This window comes from Sebastes umbrosus, chromosome 23, assembly GCF_015220745.1.
Source record: "Sebastes umbrosus isolate fSebUmb1 chromosome 23, fSebUmb1.pri, whole genome shotgun sequence".
Taxonomy (NCBI): domain Eukaryota; kingdom Metazoa; phylum Chordata; class Actinopteri; order Perciformes; family Sebastidae; genus Sebastes; species Sebastes umbrosus.
The window spans coordinates 11,218,643-11,236,472 of NC_051291.1; the positions used below are offsets into that span (position 1 = coordinate 11,218,643).

Consider the following 17,830-nt stretch of genomic DNA (forward strand, 5'->3'; position numbering starts at 1 on the left):
AGCTTTAAATTCAGGGCATCAACAACAAGGTAAAAATCATGGTGGTCAGATTCAGATTTCTCTCGCTCTGATTTCTTGCTTTAGAAAGTAGAAGCCTTCCTACCTGTCTGCCACCAGTGATCCAGAACAGGAACCCCAAAGCTCTTTTTTGCCCATTCCAGCGTCTCCACGTCACAACGCTCTCCTGCCAGAAATAACGACCGCAACCTGCAAGGACAAAGAGTACACCTGCCAATCACCTTGAGGAGACATGACACATCTACTCTCTCGGAGGAATGGTCAAGAACACAACATCCTTCCAATGGCAAAAGTCTAGATTTCAACTTTTTAAGCAAGTGTGATTATTCACATGCTCAAACCTGTTTAACCTTTATTGTCTAAAATTGTGTATTTGAATATTTCTGCATATTTTGGTCCCTAAACAGTCTTGGAATTGTATAAATTAGATATGACTGTAAAGCTGAGACTGTTGTGGATCCAATGAGCCCAATTGTATTCATGTGTGATGATGTTAGTCCCCATTTCATTGTAGTGACACCATTTTTGACATTTGACCTCACTGTATAAAATTACCTGTGGTGACCTCTAATATAATCACAGCCTCATGAAACTTTACAATCACAAACTAGAGACTTAGAGCATTCAGAGGATGGATGGCTTTCCTAGGTAGATTGACAATAAGGGGGTTTCTGAGCGGTTTCCAAAACAGAAATGCTCGCCATGCAATCACCGAAAAATGCAATTTTTGCAGAAATCTCCAAATGTCAAAAGTTTGATACCAAATCACAGCATGGATTTTTCTACGGTGTTCCTCAAGGTCTTGGTGTCTTAATGGATCATTTTTATTAATTTCTCTCAAGTGGTAAAAAATGGTTAAATTTATCACCAAATCTGTGTAACAAATGGTATCAACCCAAAAATTGCTGCAACAACTTATGAGACATAATAGAGCATAGGAATGACCATCATATACTTCTATCATAACGTTCTAAGCCCTTGTACACTTTCATAATTTATTTTTAATTAATTAATTAATTAATTAATTAATTAATCTTTATTTTCTTGTTTTATGGCTAGAACAACTTGACACACAGTGCTGAGCTGCATCTCAAATTAATCTTCAGGTTCCCAGCTTTCAGATGATGTACACCACTTCTATGTGAAATATACTGTTGACCAGCCATCTCCCCCCCTAAAGATCCCTGTACCCCCCTAAAAAAGACAAAAATGGGTTTTATGATAAAGAGAAGTGGAGTGGAAAAGAATAATTTAAAAATGTAGAACAGAAAAAATGGGATGCATCAGCCTTTTTTTTTGCAAATGAACAGAAATTCACATTTACTGAGAATCTGAATATGTCTCAAAGGGCCTACAACAAATCCTGGCAATTTAGTGTGGAGTACATGCTTCATGGATTTGGCCATCTCTGTGTCTTTTAAGTACTCTAATTATATATCATACACTTGATCCTCGGAGCTGTGCAGCTTGTGAGCCTCTGATTTACCTCTTTGTTTCAAGGGTATGAGACGTGTTATGAAAACTGGGTCAATTGTGAAAAACTGTGAGACGTACTATAAACTAGGGCTGAGAACTTCTCTTGATACACTTGAATGTGACTTTGAACTCATGCAATATCTCTTCATGGTAAATGTTTTTGGACCACAACCGGTTCACTTCACTTTCCCTGTGATCCCAACCGTGACTGAGTCATCCTTTCCACTGCCTCCGACAATGTCAAGCAGATAGTTCTCGCCACCATTGCTGACTAAAGGGTCTTTTGTGTCCTGTCTGGGATGGTTTGCCTTCTTTATGGTCACACTTTATCAGGACAGTAGAGGTGAATCATTGTTTGTTTTGAGCATCATCAACACTGAAATCTCTCTAAGTGCTCAGTTTTTTAGCCTCTCGCTTTAAATGTCATGGCAGAAAATTCCACTTTTTTTCTTCCCTCTAAAATGCATTTAGACCCAAAGGCATTTCAAGTTGGATGTTTGTCTTCCAGGAAACAGTCTTGGAGTAAGCTGATCTTTCTCCCCAAGAAAACGCCATCTACACGGCCTTTCAGTCAATATTGATGTGACCCTGAATCATGGAGTAGCTGGAGACCACATCTGAATCTGACCAAGTTGTCCCTCCCTCACTGGTCCCTCCTTGTTCAAACATTAGTTTCCTCCTAGTTTGGAAAACGCTACTTCCTGGCATGAAAAACCCTCCCTCCATGACCTACAAGTGACCCAAAACACTGCAGTTTCTATCTTCAGCCTCCTCCTGATTTCTCCCACAACAGTTGTCTCCCAAACTCCCCTCTGACGTCTGCCCATGGCTGCTCATATCCCACTCACAACACTGCTGGTTGCTCTCTATCTGTAACCCCCTATAAGTCCAGGCCACAGTGGACCCATAGATGCTAGTCTTATCGCTACACTTTCCCACAAATGACTGCCCGTCATCACTCATCGCTCTCAATGCTCCGCGACAGCGAAATGGCTTTCCAACTCCAATCAAAACTTGAAGTCACATTCTATCTTCTGTAACAGACAAAAAGAGTTTCATCATGTCACTGTCTCCTCGCTGAATCGTATCATCTCTACTCCCGCTTTCTCCCTGGATTATATTCGATTCTCTTTTTCAAGCACTACGCTCTTAAACTTTTCTTGGGTTCATTGGGAATATTATGGTTTCTCTGGTTTTCAGGGAACACTGTGGCTGCGGAGCATGGGCTACACCCACCAGAAAAAAATTGAGAATTCATGTTAGTAAGCAGAAAAACATCATAAATATTCTGTCTTTATTTATCACCACCCACATATTGAGGGATGCCTGGGAGTCAGTTCAGTTGCAAATAACACTTTCCCCCTCCACTAAAGGGGGACGTTTTAATATCAAGTAGGTGAGTTTTAAATCTGATTAGGATTTTCTTCGGAGGTTTCATGTTCAGTTTTCCTCGTTGTTTGATGAGAAGTAGGCTCATTTTCTCATAAACTTCTATACAATCAGACTTTTTATTTGCAACCAGAGGAGTCGCCCCCTGCTGGCTATTAGAAAGAATGCAAGTTTCAGGCAGTTCCACATTGGCTTCACTTTACAGACATGGAGGTTACCTACTGGTGGTAATGTAAAGTGTGATGTAAAAACACAACCATAAAATCTTCAAATGATATTCCCTCACAATATTTCACATAACACTTTCTGAGAAAATTAAGTAAGTGCTTGTTATTACCAATTTAAACGGCGTAATTGTGTATCATGATATCTCGATATATTTATCACGATACGATTCCGTTGAAAGACGATAAATTATCATATTGAATTATCACCCAGCCCCACTTTAAGTAAATGCCTGGAATCTATCAAATAATGAAGGAAGTACATCAAGGACCATAATGAAACCTCTGAATTAACAATGTACCATCATTCAGCTGTCAGATAGATCACGCCCTGCAGGAACTGAGCAACGCAACATGTGGAATAAATGAATGATTGACTCAGTGTCCTGACAGTGACCTTATGTTCCCGCTACACTCCCACTACACGCTTTGTTATCCAAGGACAATTCAGATTCTGTGGTTTTCATATTTTCTAAGGAGTTCAATGGAAGTACAAGTTTGGAGGATTCACACAGACACTGTGACCTCAGAAACAGTGGTGGGTGGGTAGGGATGGTTTGGCTGCTGCCCAAGCTCAGGGACTGTACACTAAGTCCGTAATAGTCAGTGTAAACATCTTGTACTGTTTACAGGAAGAAAAGATCTTAAGAAAATCTTTCCTTCCCAAAATAAAATCAAGGATAATATGTAAAACATTAATGACGGTGATGTTTGACTTATTTCAGATTATATAAAGATACAATATTTATATTTTTTTCACTTCTCAACAGCTTGTTAGTTGTTTCCAACCTTGTTCAATTAAAAATGCCTCCTTCAATCTTAGATATTGATTTCACGGCCTAACATTTTTTCTGCCCACTGATTAAATGTAGGAAGATAATTATCTACAAGTTAAGCACCATCTGTTTCAAGATAAACATCTTCACATGCAAACAGTATGAGGCCAAACAAAGACTTTATTGTTCCACATTTAAACCAAGAAATGTACCAACTGTTAAGTTTATTATGGCATCCGCTCTACAATGATGGCAAATGTACTCTGAACTTTACTGATGCAGCGCTATAAAATGAACTAATAAAAGGATGTTAATAGCAAAAGCAAATATTCTCTCTCAATATTTGCTCAACACTGGGCACAACATGTTAGCCAATAAAAACTATTTCTATGCTAGTTTGTAAAGATAAGGCCACACTAATCTCTACAGTATGACCTCGGAGGAGGCCAGTAAAGCAGAAAAACAACATATTCATGGTGTTTAAGGTTATCAACGTGATGCTCAAAGCTGATTCTGTGAGCTCAGTGCGGCAAAGTTGAAGCGAGAATAAATGAGACGCTGATTTAGGCAAATGAGAATATAGCTGAAGGCAGTGATGTTTTCCACATAGATTGACATGAACCCAGAATGGCTGTGCGATATAAAAATGCATCCGCAACATGGGACAAGTAGACCAGAAAATAACCTGGTATATTCTCATAAATTTATTCTAGTTAACCTTTTCCAATCCGACCCTCTTTTTCATAGACCCATTTGTGTCTTTTTTAGGGGGTTACAGGGTCTTTAGGGGGAGATGGCAGGTCAATAGTAAATGTCAAATAAAAGTGGTGTGCATCATCTGAAAGCTGGGAATCTGAAGATTGGTCACTGTGAGTCAAGTTGTTCTAAAGCTGTGAAAAAAATAATGAATTTCTTAATTAAAAAAAAAAAATTGAAAGTGTATAAGGGTTTGGAACATTTTGATAGAAGTACTGTATATGATGGCCATTCCAATGAACTATTATGTCTCATAAGTTGTTGCAGCAATTTTTGGGGTGATACCATTTGTTACACAGATTTGGTGCTAACTTTAACCCATTTTTACCAATCAATTTGATTAAAAATGATCAATAATCCCTCAAAAATACAACATTAAGACACCAAGACCTTGAGGAACACCATTGAAAAAGCCATGCTGTGATTTGGTATCAAAAACTTTTGACATTTGGAGATTTCTGCAAGAATTAAATGTGTTGGCGATTGGATGGCGAACACTTCTGTTTTGTAAACTGCTCAGAAACCCCCTTATTGTCAATCTATCTAGGGAAGCCATCCATCCTCTGAATGCTCTAGGTCTCTAATTTGTGGTTGTAAAGTTTCATGAGGCCGTGATTATCCTATTCTATACAGTGAGGTCAAGTTTCAAAAAATGGTCTCACTACAATGAAATGGCTACTATGGGGAGTAAAATCATCACACATGAATACAATTGGGCTCATTGGATCCACAAGAGTCTCAGCCTTCCAGTCAATTTATGTAGTTCCAAGACTGTTTAGGTACTCCAGTATGCAGAAAACCATTTTCAGAATAGGTGATGCAACAAACTGCATTGGTTTTTGCCCAAAACTGCATGTGATTATCATAAAGTGGGCATGTCTGTAAAGGGGAGACTCGTGGGTACCCATAGAACCCATTTTCATTCACATATCTTGAGTCAAGGGACCCCTTTGAAAATCACCATGCCAGTTTTTCCTCACCAAAATTTAGCCTAACTTCGGAGCATTATTATTCCTTAGGTTTTCTAGTTTCACATGATACCAGTATCTTCACTCTAGCTCTAAAACAGAGCCTGCTACAGCCTCTGAAAGATGATAAATTCAGCCGATGGCACCGGCGCCCTCAAAGAGTGGAAGAGGTCAAAGGCAAACAAGGTGCAAACATCGTCACCTTTAACAGCACCGGCTTTTTACTGTGCACCGAAAAGCTCTATCGACTGGAGTCATGCACTTTGTCACTTGTTTATGACTGAGGCTCTCCGCATTGAGTTATTTCTCCCGTCTTTAAAGCACTACTGACAGAGTGTCTGCCCCTTTTGTCATGCCACATTTATGCAGAGCGCTGCAGCCTTCACAACTTTAGACAGCCCTGCAGCCAGACTCACAATGTACATCGATGGTGACAAGTAATATGGCTCCAGCACATTGATAAAGGTCCATGGCTATTACAGTTGAGCGGTGCTCTGGTGGGAGTAAATGTCTCACAGTGTCGATAAACAGACAGGGTATTTGAGCCGTATCAAATTATCGTTTAAGTCCTCTCTAGCATGAAATTATGTGTTTGATAATAAAGCTAGGAGTTTTTTCTGAAAGGTTTTACCACTTCCATCAACATACTTTTAATTAAAAGCTGCATTATTACTGTGGTATTGACATATCCTTCCATGTGTTACATGAGGTGGCAAAATGCATCGACTAGATCTGGATCCATTGACACAAACACTCATTCATATATCAAATTAAACTTTCAAGACAAGAAACTGACACCCACATTGTCAGATAACTGCGCCACTACACAAACCTTTTTAAATTAGAATATTAAACCGACATTCAGAGTTTCAAAAAGCCACATTTTATTGGCAGAAAATCTTTTTTTTGAACTGTAAAATTGAAAGTATCATAAAGGGGAGCGAGTAAAAAGGCTCAGACGTTGAGCCGCCCCTGCGCTAAAATGAAATCACATTTCATTGCTTCCTTTGTATTGCTGCCTCTGTGTCATGTCATGGTGACATGTTTTGCCGAGCGCACAAGGCAAATATAGTAATCTTTCACCAACCTGCCTCCTCCAAGGGGAAAAGACACATTAAGAATAAGACCGTGTACACAGAAACAGCATGTCGCTTACATGACTGATTGCGGCGGGGACGAAAAGGGAAGATAAATGTAAAAAGATATTTGAGGCAAAAGTATTGTAGGAAATAATATAGCCTTTAAAAAAAAAGGTGCTGTGCATTCAGCACAGCGAACAACGTCAAATTCAGCACACAACGCCAGAGTTACTGAATAATTCACTGGGGCCATAGGTCATCCGCACTCAGAATTGCTTTATGATTGTGTGCTTAGAGGCATTTTCAGACTGCTGAACAGAAGGAAAGTGGTGAATTGACACCACAACCCCTCAGGTCCAAGTTTTCTCTGCTCCACACCGAACAATTAATAATTCTAATAATCTCAAATACTTCACTCTCTGGGCGAAAATTAATACCAAGAAAAAACGTGTTTTATCTCTGAGCTCCAAGAGGACCTTTACCTGAATAGTGAGACATAACTGTATTATTTAATACAGGTGAGCTGCAGTGACTTGCCATTGTTTGTTATCCATCCTGATTAACACCCGAGCGAGTTGAACTGAGGGTATAGACTGTCAGATACGGAGGTGGGAGAGGGCTGTGCATCAACAGATGGTCAGAGACTAACGAGAGGCTGGACAGGCTGTGCAGAACACCGTCAGCCGCGAGACGCTTCAACACATCACTCCTGGAGTTTCAAAGCTCGACAAACTAACTGCAGTTGAAGGTTAAGGCCTACACACACTATCTTGATAGGAGTAGGAATGGGAATCGAGAATCGGTTCCCAGTTGTCAGATTCCTTGATATCGCAAGCCTCCGTTGACTATCGATTCCTCTTATTGATGCTTTCTGACAGTTGCGCGTGCACAATGACGTAACGCCATACACACGCTGTACCAGTTTGTTTGGGAGCCCAGCCATGGCGGAGAGAAAAAAAATCACTCAAAAGCCTGCTTGGCTAAATAACGGAGCTACTAACGATAACGGAGGTTGCAGTGATACAAATTCTGATATATATTCAATGCTGCTATTCAGTAAAAAATGTTATTGGGCGAAGGTAGATTATAACGTTATCATGACGTGTTCAAATGCAAATCTGTAAAATGTAGTTTTTGGTGAGTTGTTTGAAGGAGATGTTTTCACGGCAATATAAAATAGATAATAGAGGGGAATTATGACCTGTTTAACTTCCTTACACTAGCTCTAAGCAGCTTATAAATACATCATTAGAACTACTAATGCCAAGATTGTTTTTTTTTTTAATCAAAGCAAATATTTAAATAAAAATAAGAATTTATTTCCTAATAATTTAAATTGTGTGTTTTTATGCAAATAACCACTATAAATGACAATAATAAATTAAAAGGATAACATTTAGAATTTTTGACGGTGACTTCAAGTGAAAAAAGTTAGTCTGTTAATCAATTTATCAGGAATCAATAAGGGAATCAATTATGAATCAATATTGATAAAAATCTTTTAAAAATCTTCCATCCGTAGACAGGAGCATGGTCTCGTGGGCTGAAGGGTTAAAGTTAACTCTACTTTAGGTCTTACACTGTGCCAAATCAAAACCAAGTGTGTGCATAGCATAGATTTATCAGTTTTCAAATCATAAACATACTGTAGTTGTGCTTAAAATCAATATTTTACTTGTTAACTATCTTAGTTTTTTGAATAGCCTGAAAGACTTGGCTTCTTTTACATTGAGATTACCAAGGCAGAAACAAACTATTACTTTCATAGCCCAAGGTAACCTCTCCAAAGTGGCTTTGCTCTTTTTTGTTTTGCAAATTACAAATCACATAAAAGCAGCTAATCTTCACTGTCGATGAGATGCTGGAACCAAATACAATTTGCTTTTAAAGACTGATTAATTATTAGCATTTATCTGAATTGTCAGTCAGTCATTTTAGGACTAATCTCCATGGTGCAATATAAAAATGTACTCCTTCACCTAGTGCTTTATTTATTAGAAATACTGCATTATCAACAGTTTTCTATAGTCTTGGTTCTAGGGAATGTCCTGTTGTGTGAAGTGTTGCTTTCTACCTGGACAGGGGGTATTTCTTCCCAATTGCAGCATGGGGGTCTTGTTGGCGAATGGCTCGGATAGCTGTGGGTGCTGTGAACAGGGAGGAGACTCCGTGTTCAGACAGGACACGGAAGAATGCCCCAGGGTCTGGAGTCCCCACAGGTTTACCCTGTAAAACAGACAGTACAGCAACACCTGGTTAGTCCACCAACTGTAGCATGCATGCATGCATGCAGGCATATAAAAATCAAAACGACTGACAGCCTACAGAGCGGATAGCAGATACAGAGATTATTGTGGAAGCTCAAAAACATCACAGCAATATCTCTACGTTGTGTTCCACGGTACAAATCCACTTCAACTACAAACCATGAATATTCATAGAGCAGCTGTTTAAACTAGAGAGGCTCACTGGAAGGCTGCCTTCCAGACAGATGGGCACCAAAATCCATGGATTAGAAACACAGTTGCACTATAGGAGTGTTGTTTGTCAAGGAGAAAAGACAGACACCAAAGAAGTCTGCAGGCAAAACGCCTCAAACAGCAATTTCCTCTGTGTTTTTTGGTATTCAACTAGCCTGTCCTTACAGTGTGGAGATAACTGCAGATGAATGAGAATGGTAAACAGCAGCAATGAGTTCCGGGTGTCATTTTTGCTCTGAATAAATATTTGTGTCCGTGTATTGATCAGAGGAAAAACAATAGGTTGGCAGCTTCATGCCTGGAGAAAGACGGGCTGTTGGCACAAGAACCTTCGTGGCTGGAGTCAAACATTGATTTAAGGAAGGCAGATTAATTCATTGCCAAGCAGAACTGCTTCCTACAGGTGAGAGAAAGCCTGAGTGCAAATGTAATGAGAGTCCCTGAACATGAGGAAATACACTGTAAGACGCACACGGAAAGATCAACACATATTCCCCTCTCAGCCCTGGTCTACAGATTTAGTTGCATGCTAATAACCTTCCTTCCGCATAATAAGAAGCCCGCACGGAGAATCTATTCCACTCGCCGATGGGCGGTGGACTCACAAAGCAAAGCCAAATTACCTGTAATAATCGGATTCATCAATATCAAGTGGCTGTTGAAAATACACATTCATGCAGAAAATATTTCATTAAAGCTTGTTTATCCCTTCGCCACTCGTTTTATGAGAAGTCAGGTGTGCTGCATGTCAATGTTGTGCTCAGTGGAGGGGCTGTGTCCTTAAAGTGTGAATCGATACTGTTGGGTGAAATTAACATTTTGCTGGAATATACTGTATATATGTATTTTTTCCACCCCATTCTATTGCAACCTCCCACATATTTTTTGGGGGGGTAAAATAAAAAAAAAATGCTTTACCAATTTAAATGAAACAGTAAAAGATCTGGAATAAGGTGGATTTCATTGTATTTGCCATTTGATGGAGTTTGTTTGCAGTTTCCCAATGTCTATTGGTACTATTGTGCTGTACGATTAACATACTGTCAAGAGCAAATATTGAAATACTGCTTCTGCACCACTCACAAAGAGTGATTTAATTACAATTACTTTTTAAACATTATATTCTTTCATCTAGGACTGGGCCATATGGCTAATAAAAAATATCTCGATTGAAATTGAAATTTTCTCTGAAATAAAAATTTGTATCATCAATTTTAATTATTATTTATTCATTTTGTTTTATTTATTTATGTATTTATTTATTTATTTATTTATTTATTTATTATTGGCAGAATGGCTGACTGATTTATTGATTGAATGTAAAATTCAATCATATAAATCACGTTCACCGGTAGGTTGTTTTTGTTTTGAAGTTAGTTCTTACACACTCTTACCGTAACGCCTAGTATATACGCGTACCGCAAATCAATGTGGGGGCTAGTTTGACTGTCTTTTTCTTTCGAAACGGAGGCTGGAATCTTCCCTCACCGTTTCCGACCTCGACACGTGTAAACTTGCTTTGGCGCTTCACTTCTTTCGCTTTCTACAAGCTCTTTCCCTGCTTCCCTCCAGGTACAAAAACACACGCCAAACATCATACATACTCGCCCACTTCTTTTTGTGTCTACAGGAGAGAGTGATTGAAGCGAAACGCCAAAACGAGTCTCATGCCGGCAACTTAAAAAAGATTACGTGACAGTTTGTACTCAATGTTTTCGACAGTCATTTACTACATCCCGCGTAGAACAAGCCCTAATACGCGAAGTATATACGATATATCGCCCACCCCGAACTTAAAAAACATATTCTGTAAACTGAAATGTATTTCTAACGCCAGTGTGGCAGGGCATAAAATGCACATGCAGGTGATACATTGACTGACATTAGTAAAAGAAAAGGAGTGAAAGACTAAAATAGAGAGAGCTGCAGTCTGTCTCTTGACAGCGGACTGTAGCAGCCAGAGTCAAACATGGCAACAGAGTAAAACAGAGTCCACACGAACTGGAGTCGTTAACCAAATATGGATGTATTCAGCCTGCAGAGGCAGATGCCAGGCAGACATTAAAACCTGACTCGTACAGCTTCGGAGGTTGAACGGCTCAGGTTTTATTGCACATTTTCTGGTAATTCAAGGTGATTGCAACAACTGCTGTTGTTAGTTTTCGATATTAAACCTCGCCTAAGGGGACATACCTCGTAGAGAATTGTGCTATTACCGTGGAGCAGGGGACCATAGCAGATGTATGAATGGCCGACCACCCAGCCCAGGTCTGACGCCGCCCACCAAACCTGCAACAGGTTAAAAAAAAAAAAGGTGAAATATGTACAGATACTCTAAAGGAAATACTATAAATGTAAATCAAATAGCTTATGTTATATATATATATGTAAATGAAAATAGAAAACACAAGTGAAACATACTACTTCCAAAACATATGACATATTACATGGTCATGAAATCTTCTTTTCAAGTACAGAGCAATCTCTCTCTGTGCTCTCAAACGTGGCTGTAACGCAGAAAAAGGATGCTTTATTGCCTTACATCTCCAGGACTGAGTCCATAAATATTTGACATGGTCCATTTCAGCATCACAGCGTAGCCTGCAGTGTCTCGCACAACACCCTGGGGGACAAGATAAGAAAAAACATCAGACTGGTGACAGGTTTTTTGCGCTAGGCAAAGAGGCAGGCGTTTAATATCAATCTAAACACAGCCGCTCAGCCCTGCTCCGCTGAAGGGGATGGCATTTTGTTTTTCAAATGATGCTTCTCAAACTGACTCCAATTTCTGGCTTTTATTAGTTAATGGTGCTGTATAAACATTTCCGAGCCAAAACAGTCTGTCCTCAAGTCTCCAATTATAGAGATTGTTTTCTAAAATGTATCATCTCCCTACAGCAATAACTGAGAAAGTCGCAGTAACTCAGAGGAAAAAGCTGGCAATAACAGCACTATTAAGCTCAGGAACTAGCCAGCAGGTGGATATTTGATATCATCTGTTGGTCAAAGACAGAATGATGCTATTTGAAAGGAGCTGGGGTTTTGTTTCCATTTGAAACTGCCTGCAGGCAATTCCTCCTGCATGAGCTCCAGCTCCCGCTGTGGAAATGCTCTGTCTTATTTACGTCACGGTGATAGTGTTTAGATTGGGGCCTGGATTGTCAGAGAGCAGATGAGTCACACAAAAAGCTCTATACAAGAACTGACGGCATTTAGACAAACAGTCGACCGTAAATCCTAGAACTAGTCTACGTGATAACGTATGTTTACATGACATCTATAACTATGAATCAGGTACTGATTTCCCCCCTGCTGCTGACTACAAGCCTGTAATGTGAGTACCTTTGGTGTTCCAGTGGTCCCGGATGTATAGAGGACGTAGAGAGGGTGGTTTGAGGGAACAGGAACGCAGTCGTGCGGCCGAGCTGTGGCCATCTCTTCATCCCAATCCAGACTCAACTCCGGACTCATTGATACTTTTTCCTAAAAACCAAAGACAAATCAGGTACATGCTAATTTTCCTTCTATTAAAACTGTGGCGAAGACTAAGACTGTGCAAAATGTAACTGCACAACTAAATGTGACACCTTTTCGCATCCTTTAACTGGAAAAAAGTATAAAGTACGTGGCAATAAGAATTTAGATAACCCAATAGCAGTCAATTTCAAACAGACTAATCATCCAATCACAGCTTCCAGCAACTGTGAGATTGAAAAAGTGGTCTTGTCTAGACGTGGAGGTGATCTATAGGAAGCTCTTCTTAAACGAGAAGCCTTTTCGATAACAGAGCTCCAAACTTTTGGGTCCCACTTTGGGCTCAATGATGAATTAGATTTGAGTGTATGTCTGTGAAATATAGAACTTCGACTTAACTGTAATGATGATGATGCTGCTTTGGAATTTTGATGTTGTTGTTTGAGTTGCTGTTAGTAAATTGACCAAGCAGTGTTTTTAATGTGTAACTTTATATACTTATGATCATGTGCCATGTGATAATTTATGGTAAGATTATTAGTGTTTTCCTTCAATACTGATGAATGTGTTTGATGTTCTTTGTTAGACATGTATTTTTCTTCTCTTCTCTTCCTGTTTTTTTCATGGTGCAATGGATATGTGATGTCACTTCCTCAACCAATAGGGATGGCAGACACTTCCAATCATCCAATCACATTGATTTGGTGGTGTTTAAAAGAACACACACCACAATTGTATCTTCTTAATGTCCTGATGAAGGTCCTTGTTGACCGAAACGTTGACTAATAAAGCAGAGAAAAGTGTGTGCGGGAGCAGTTTTTTTGGAGGAAGACTAAGACTGTGACTGCTCTATAGCTTCAAATGGCCGTAATATATCTCTGGGTGTTCATACAGAATGAGTTATTGATCAATTCTATTGACTCAGGTGCAGCAGCGCTGGAAAGAGTTCCCACGAGGGGGATCCTCCCACACCAGAGAGCTGCCCTGACCCACAGAGCTATGTGGAAAGAAGGCGTTAGACCACTTTATTACCGTAACACCTGAAAGTGGGGAGCCAAAAATTCCCGTTGGGATATAAATTCTCACTTCAAGTTGAATACATATATATATATTTAGCATAGACGTTTATGTTTAAATTCTGTTTTAACTCCCATCAGTCATTAGAATCTCTTGGAGTCAACCCACAGAGGTAATGTCAGGTCATATGTTAAAGCCCCCTTACATCTCCAGTTGCTGACATCTGCCTCATTTCAAATCTCTTTGATAATTTAATTTCATTAACATTTAAATCATCCCCGAGGGCTAAAAAAAAAAAAAGTCCCGTCCACTTCTGTCTTTGGTTCTCAGGGAAGGAGCTCAAAACTAAGATCGTTCAATATCACACAGCCTCTCGAAGGCGGAGGACAGACAGCCCATATAACCCCCAGCTGTCTGAAATGCATCCCTTTTAGCTCACTTCACTCAGAGCCGAGGCCAGAGTAAAAACTTGGCTGATTTAACAAGGCTTTCATGTTGGGAGCCGTCTTCGCAGAACCACACAACCTTTTGCTCGCTGAATGCAGTAATTGATAAAGCAACCGCAGCCACCTTCAAAAGTGGTGCTTCACATGATTTTAAGAGGATGAGTTTACGCAGATTTTCCTTTGAAAAGAGTTCACTAATGAATCCATGTATATCTTCCAAAAAAGATGCAACAGCGATCTCTTAATTCGGCAGATCATTCCCTGATAAATAACATTGGTAATACAAACCAGATCAAATGCATTGTGTATTGTTAATTTAAGAACACAACGGAGTCAGTCAGAGGTACGTGGCGTAACTGATAACAAATTTGAGACATGAAGTGCCAGATGAATGATTGCAACACTGTGCGATCAATTTTAAGAATCATTTCTATTTTCTAGACCTAAAAATTCAATGCGTTTTTTTACGCTTGTGTGAAGGTGAAGCAAATTTCAGCTTGCTGTCGCCATATTAATGCATAATCGTGTGCTGTATAATCATTCTGCACGGCTTCCAAACTGGATCTGTGCCAGGCTCTTTATGACAACCTCCACGATCCCTCAGCTGCAAGCACACTACACATTTTTTTCATTTTCTCTCATCTACTTGAAGCAGCCATACATCCTTTTTCTCTTTTCATACAGTGGCAGGATTTACCATTCATACACATTTGGCTTATTCTAGGCTATAATCCTTTAAAATATGATGCTCTTTAGTTCTTATAGGTTAAAAAAACAGCAACCACTAGCCTTGGGAAATTGTTTTCTCCCCAACAGAAGCTATACAGTGACTAAACTAATCAGGTTTACATATTTCAGATGCATTTACATTCTGTCAAACAGTCAGCAGGTTTTTGAAATGACACCACATTGACAAATTAGGCTTTTATGATCCTTTGTGCTTCTTACCATGTTAGGCCTGTTGTAGATGAGGACTTTAGAGGGCTTGTGAGAGCTCAGCTCCAAGGCCTTCTCCACCAGAGGGATGTACTCCACTCTTCTGCCTGGCTCGATGCCAAATGACGCTGTAACCATCAGCTTTGGCTGAGAAAAAAAACAGATTACGCAATGGCAATTTAGCTATATAGCACATTTCATTACACGTAAACTCAAAGTGCTTTGCAGTTAAAGACAAAATCTAGAAATTAGAGGTATAAATGTAAGCACAAACATAGCATAAACAACATAAATATAAGAATACAGTACAGGGTTTTCCGCCAGTGTATTGCAAGCCTGGTAGCCTGCCAGGGATTTACGTCTCCATTACAACAGAGCTGCCTGCTTGGGTGTGTGTGTAACCACGGTTGTGACTAGTAGTCAAAGTAGCGGTTGTAAAACGGTGATAAACAAATTTCATTTCCTACATTCCTCAAAGTTATATTGTTATCTTAAAGCTTTTACTATGCAGAGTAGCAAGCGAAATCAGGAAATGTTGGTTTTCATCAGCTGAACGACTTTAACAGGACTCCTATGCAGCTGAAAGCGAAACAGTAAAATCAGGGAGGCAGCAGACTCTGTTAGAAGCTACAAAAGTACTGAGAGACGAACACACAACGTCTTTCCCTCTGGTCTCCTGCACACAAGTTTTTAGGGTGCGGTCCTAACAACTTTTCTGGCGGAAACCCTGCAGTAGTATCCACAAGCACACACCCAACCACACAGCAATAAAACCCCCAAAACATCAACACAATCAAATAGAAAAAACCCCTGCACACACTCACAGTAATTACCCATAAGCCTGGGGGAATAGGAACGTTTTTAATTTGCTTTTGAATGCGAACACGGTCGTGATGGACCTCAAGTCATCAGGCAGCTTGTTCCAGACAGCAGGACCACACAGAAAACGAAAGTACCCTCACCGGACCTGGATCTAATTCTGTCTGATGGCCTGAGAGCACCTGATCGGGTTATGGTCAGTGAGCAGGTCAGACGTGTAGTGAGGAGACAAACCATTAACTGCTTTATAGACCAGAGAGGTTCTCAATCTTTTTCAGACACGAACCCCCTTACAAGATAGAGAATACACCGGGGATTCCCTCAGATACGTCCCTTTTGAATAATTTGACGTTAAGCCTATATTTAACACGTCTATAGTCTTAGTTTTGTGAAAGAACACCACCGGAGAAATGTACTAGAAAGATATTGGACATGTATTAAACATATTTGCTGATTCTAGAGTTATAGATTTGTTAGATTAGAATGTAATTTATGAACTATTATACTGTTAATTTAAAAAATAATAATATTATTTGTTGAACTGTGAAGCCTTTTGTAAACAAAAATGATATCATGATGATTTAAATGAATGAATCCCCCTGGCAGAGTGCCACAGACCCCACTTTGAGAATCCCTGTTATAGACTATTAGCTGGATTTTTAAGGTGATCCTGTTATTTTACCAGGAGTCAAAGTGATTTCAGTACCGGAGTAATATGTTTTCATGTACGTGTTAAGGACTGCTGCAATTTGAATGAGCTGGAGCCGTCCGTCCTACTGACTGTTTGGATAATACTGCAAATAAAGCGTTACAGTAGTCTAACCTGCTTGAGATAAATGCATGAATCAGTTTTCTGAGAGGCAGTTTGAGATATGAATGCTCTAAGTTTTGATACATTTCTTATCTTGTGATATTGGTAATCCGATTTTCAAAATTGAGATCAGTATCCAAAACGATGCCATGGTTTCTGACTTGTATTTCAGAGACAGGTGAGAATGTTATCGCACTAAAATGTCAAGAACTTCATGTTCCTATATCATAAAACAGAATCTAGTGCTCCCATCATATCTGCCCTGAATATTTGTTTTACTGCATATTAAACAGGGTATTAGTGGTATGAGTCTGCTGCCTGTGGCACTGGAACTCCTGTGTCGAGTCAAATCCAGTTTACATAAGCCTTGTTAACATGCGTTTCATGATGATACCAGAATAAATAGCAGGCTTACATACAACACACCTGAGGTGTTCCCACTAAGTCAATAACATCGACTGTAACTTTTTAGATTTTAAAGTTTGATGCACATACGCCACAACCTTGAAGGGGAAAGCCTCTAAATTGGAACGCACTAAGTTGTAATTAGCTAATTTTCTCCTAGTGGTCATTAGAAGGTATTACACTGTGTACAGAGGAGCTAAACTATCATTCACTTTCCTCTTTGTGGACAAAACAAAACATGTCAGGACGTCATCTTGGGCTTTGGGGAAAGACTGATAGACATTTTTCCCACATTATTATAAAGAACATAATTGACAGATTAATTGATAATGAAAATAATCGTTAGTTGCAGCGTTAGATCATATTAACTAATCATCTGACAAACAACTGAGTCAACAATACTCCAACATTAACTGTCCCCCAAGGAGAGTAATACAACAATAAAAGATTAAACACCGGATCAAGTATACTTAATAATAAAACTGTATTTCTTCAGATTTATGTTTATATAAACACATCAGTCAACAGAGATCATAATCTTCACAAACAGTCCCTGTCAAAATATCAGATTGTTCCATTAATTCTTCCGTTGCCCTGTTAAAATATCTCAATGCAGATGGCATTGATATCATTCTTCAGAGTGCTTTCCGCTGTGAATGACTCATTTTGAGCTCACAAAAACAAAGAAGCCTCAGGCATCTCTGGCTTTCAGAGTTTCAGAGATTTTGCAGAGTGAATGGTGCTCATTACTAATGG

General features: G+C 39.4%; 1 protein-coding gene across 2 annotated transcripts in view; it reads right to left on the reverse strand.

Annotated features, from left to right (window-relative positions):
* acss3 (acyl-CoA synthetase short chain family member 3) overlaps positions 1 to 17,830 on the reverse strand; it is a 45,111-nt gene that overhangs the window by 23,736 nt on the left and 3,545 nt on the right. For both annotated transcript variants that reach the window (XM_037759994.1, XM_037759995.1), the window contains exons 4-9: positions 15,052 to 15,186; positions 12,509 to 12,649; positions 11,709 to 11,789; positions 11,360 to 11,455; positions 8,761 to 8,912; positions 104 to 207 (exon numbers count right to left, since the gene is read on the reverse strand). In XM_037759994.1, coding sequence (XP_037615922.1) covers positions 104 to 207; positions 8,761 to 8,912; positions 11,360 to 11,455; positions 11,709 to 11,789; positions 12,509 to 12,649; positions 15,052 to 15,186 — 709 coding nt within the window. The remainder of the gene's footprint in view (positions 1 to 103; positions 208 to 8,760; positions 8,913 to 11,359; positions 11,456 to 11,708; positions 11,790 to 12,508; positions 12,650 to 15,051; positions 15,187 to 17,830) is intronic.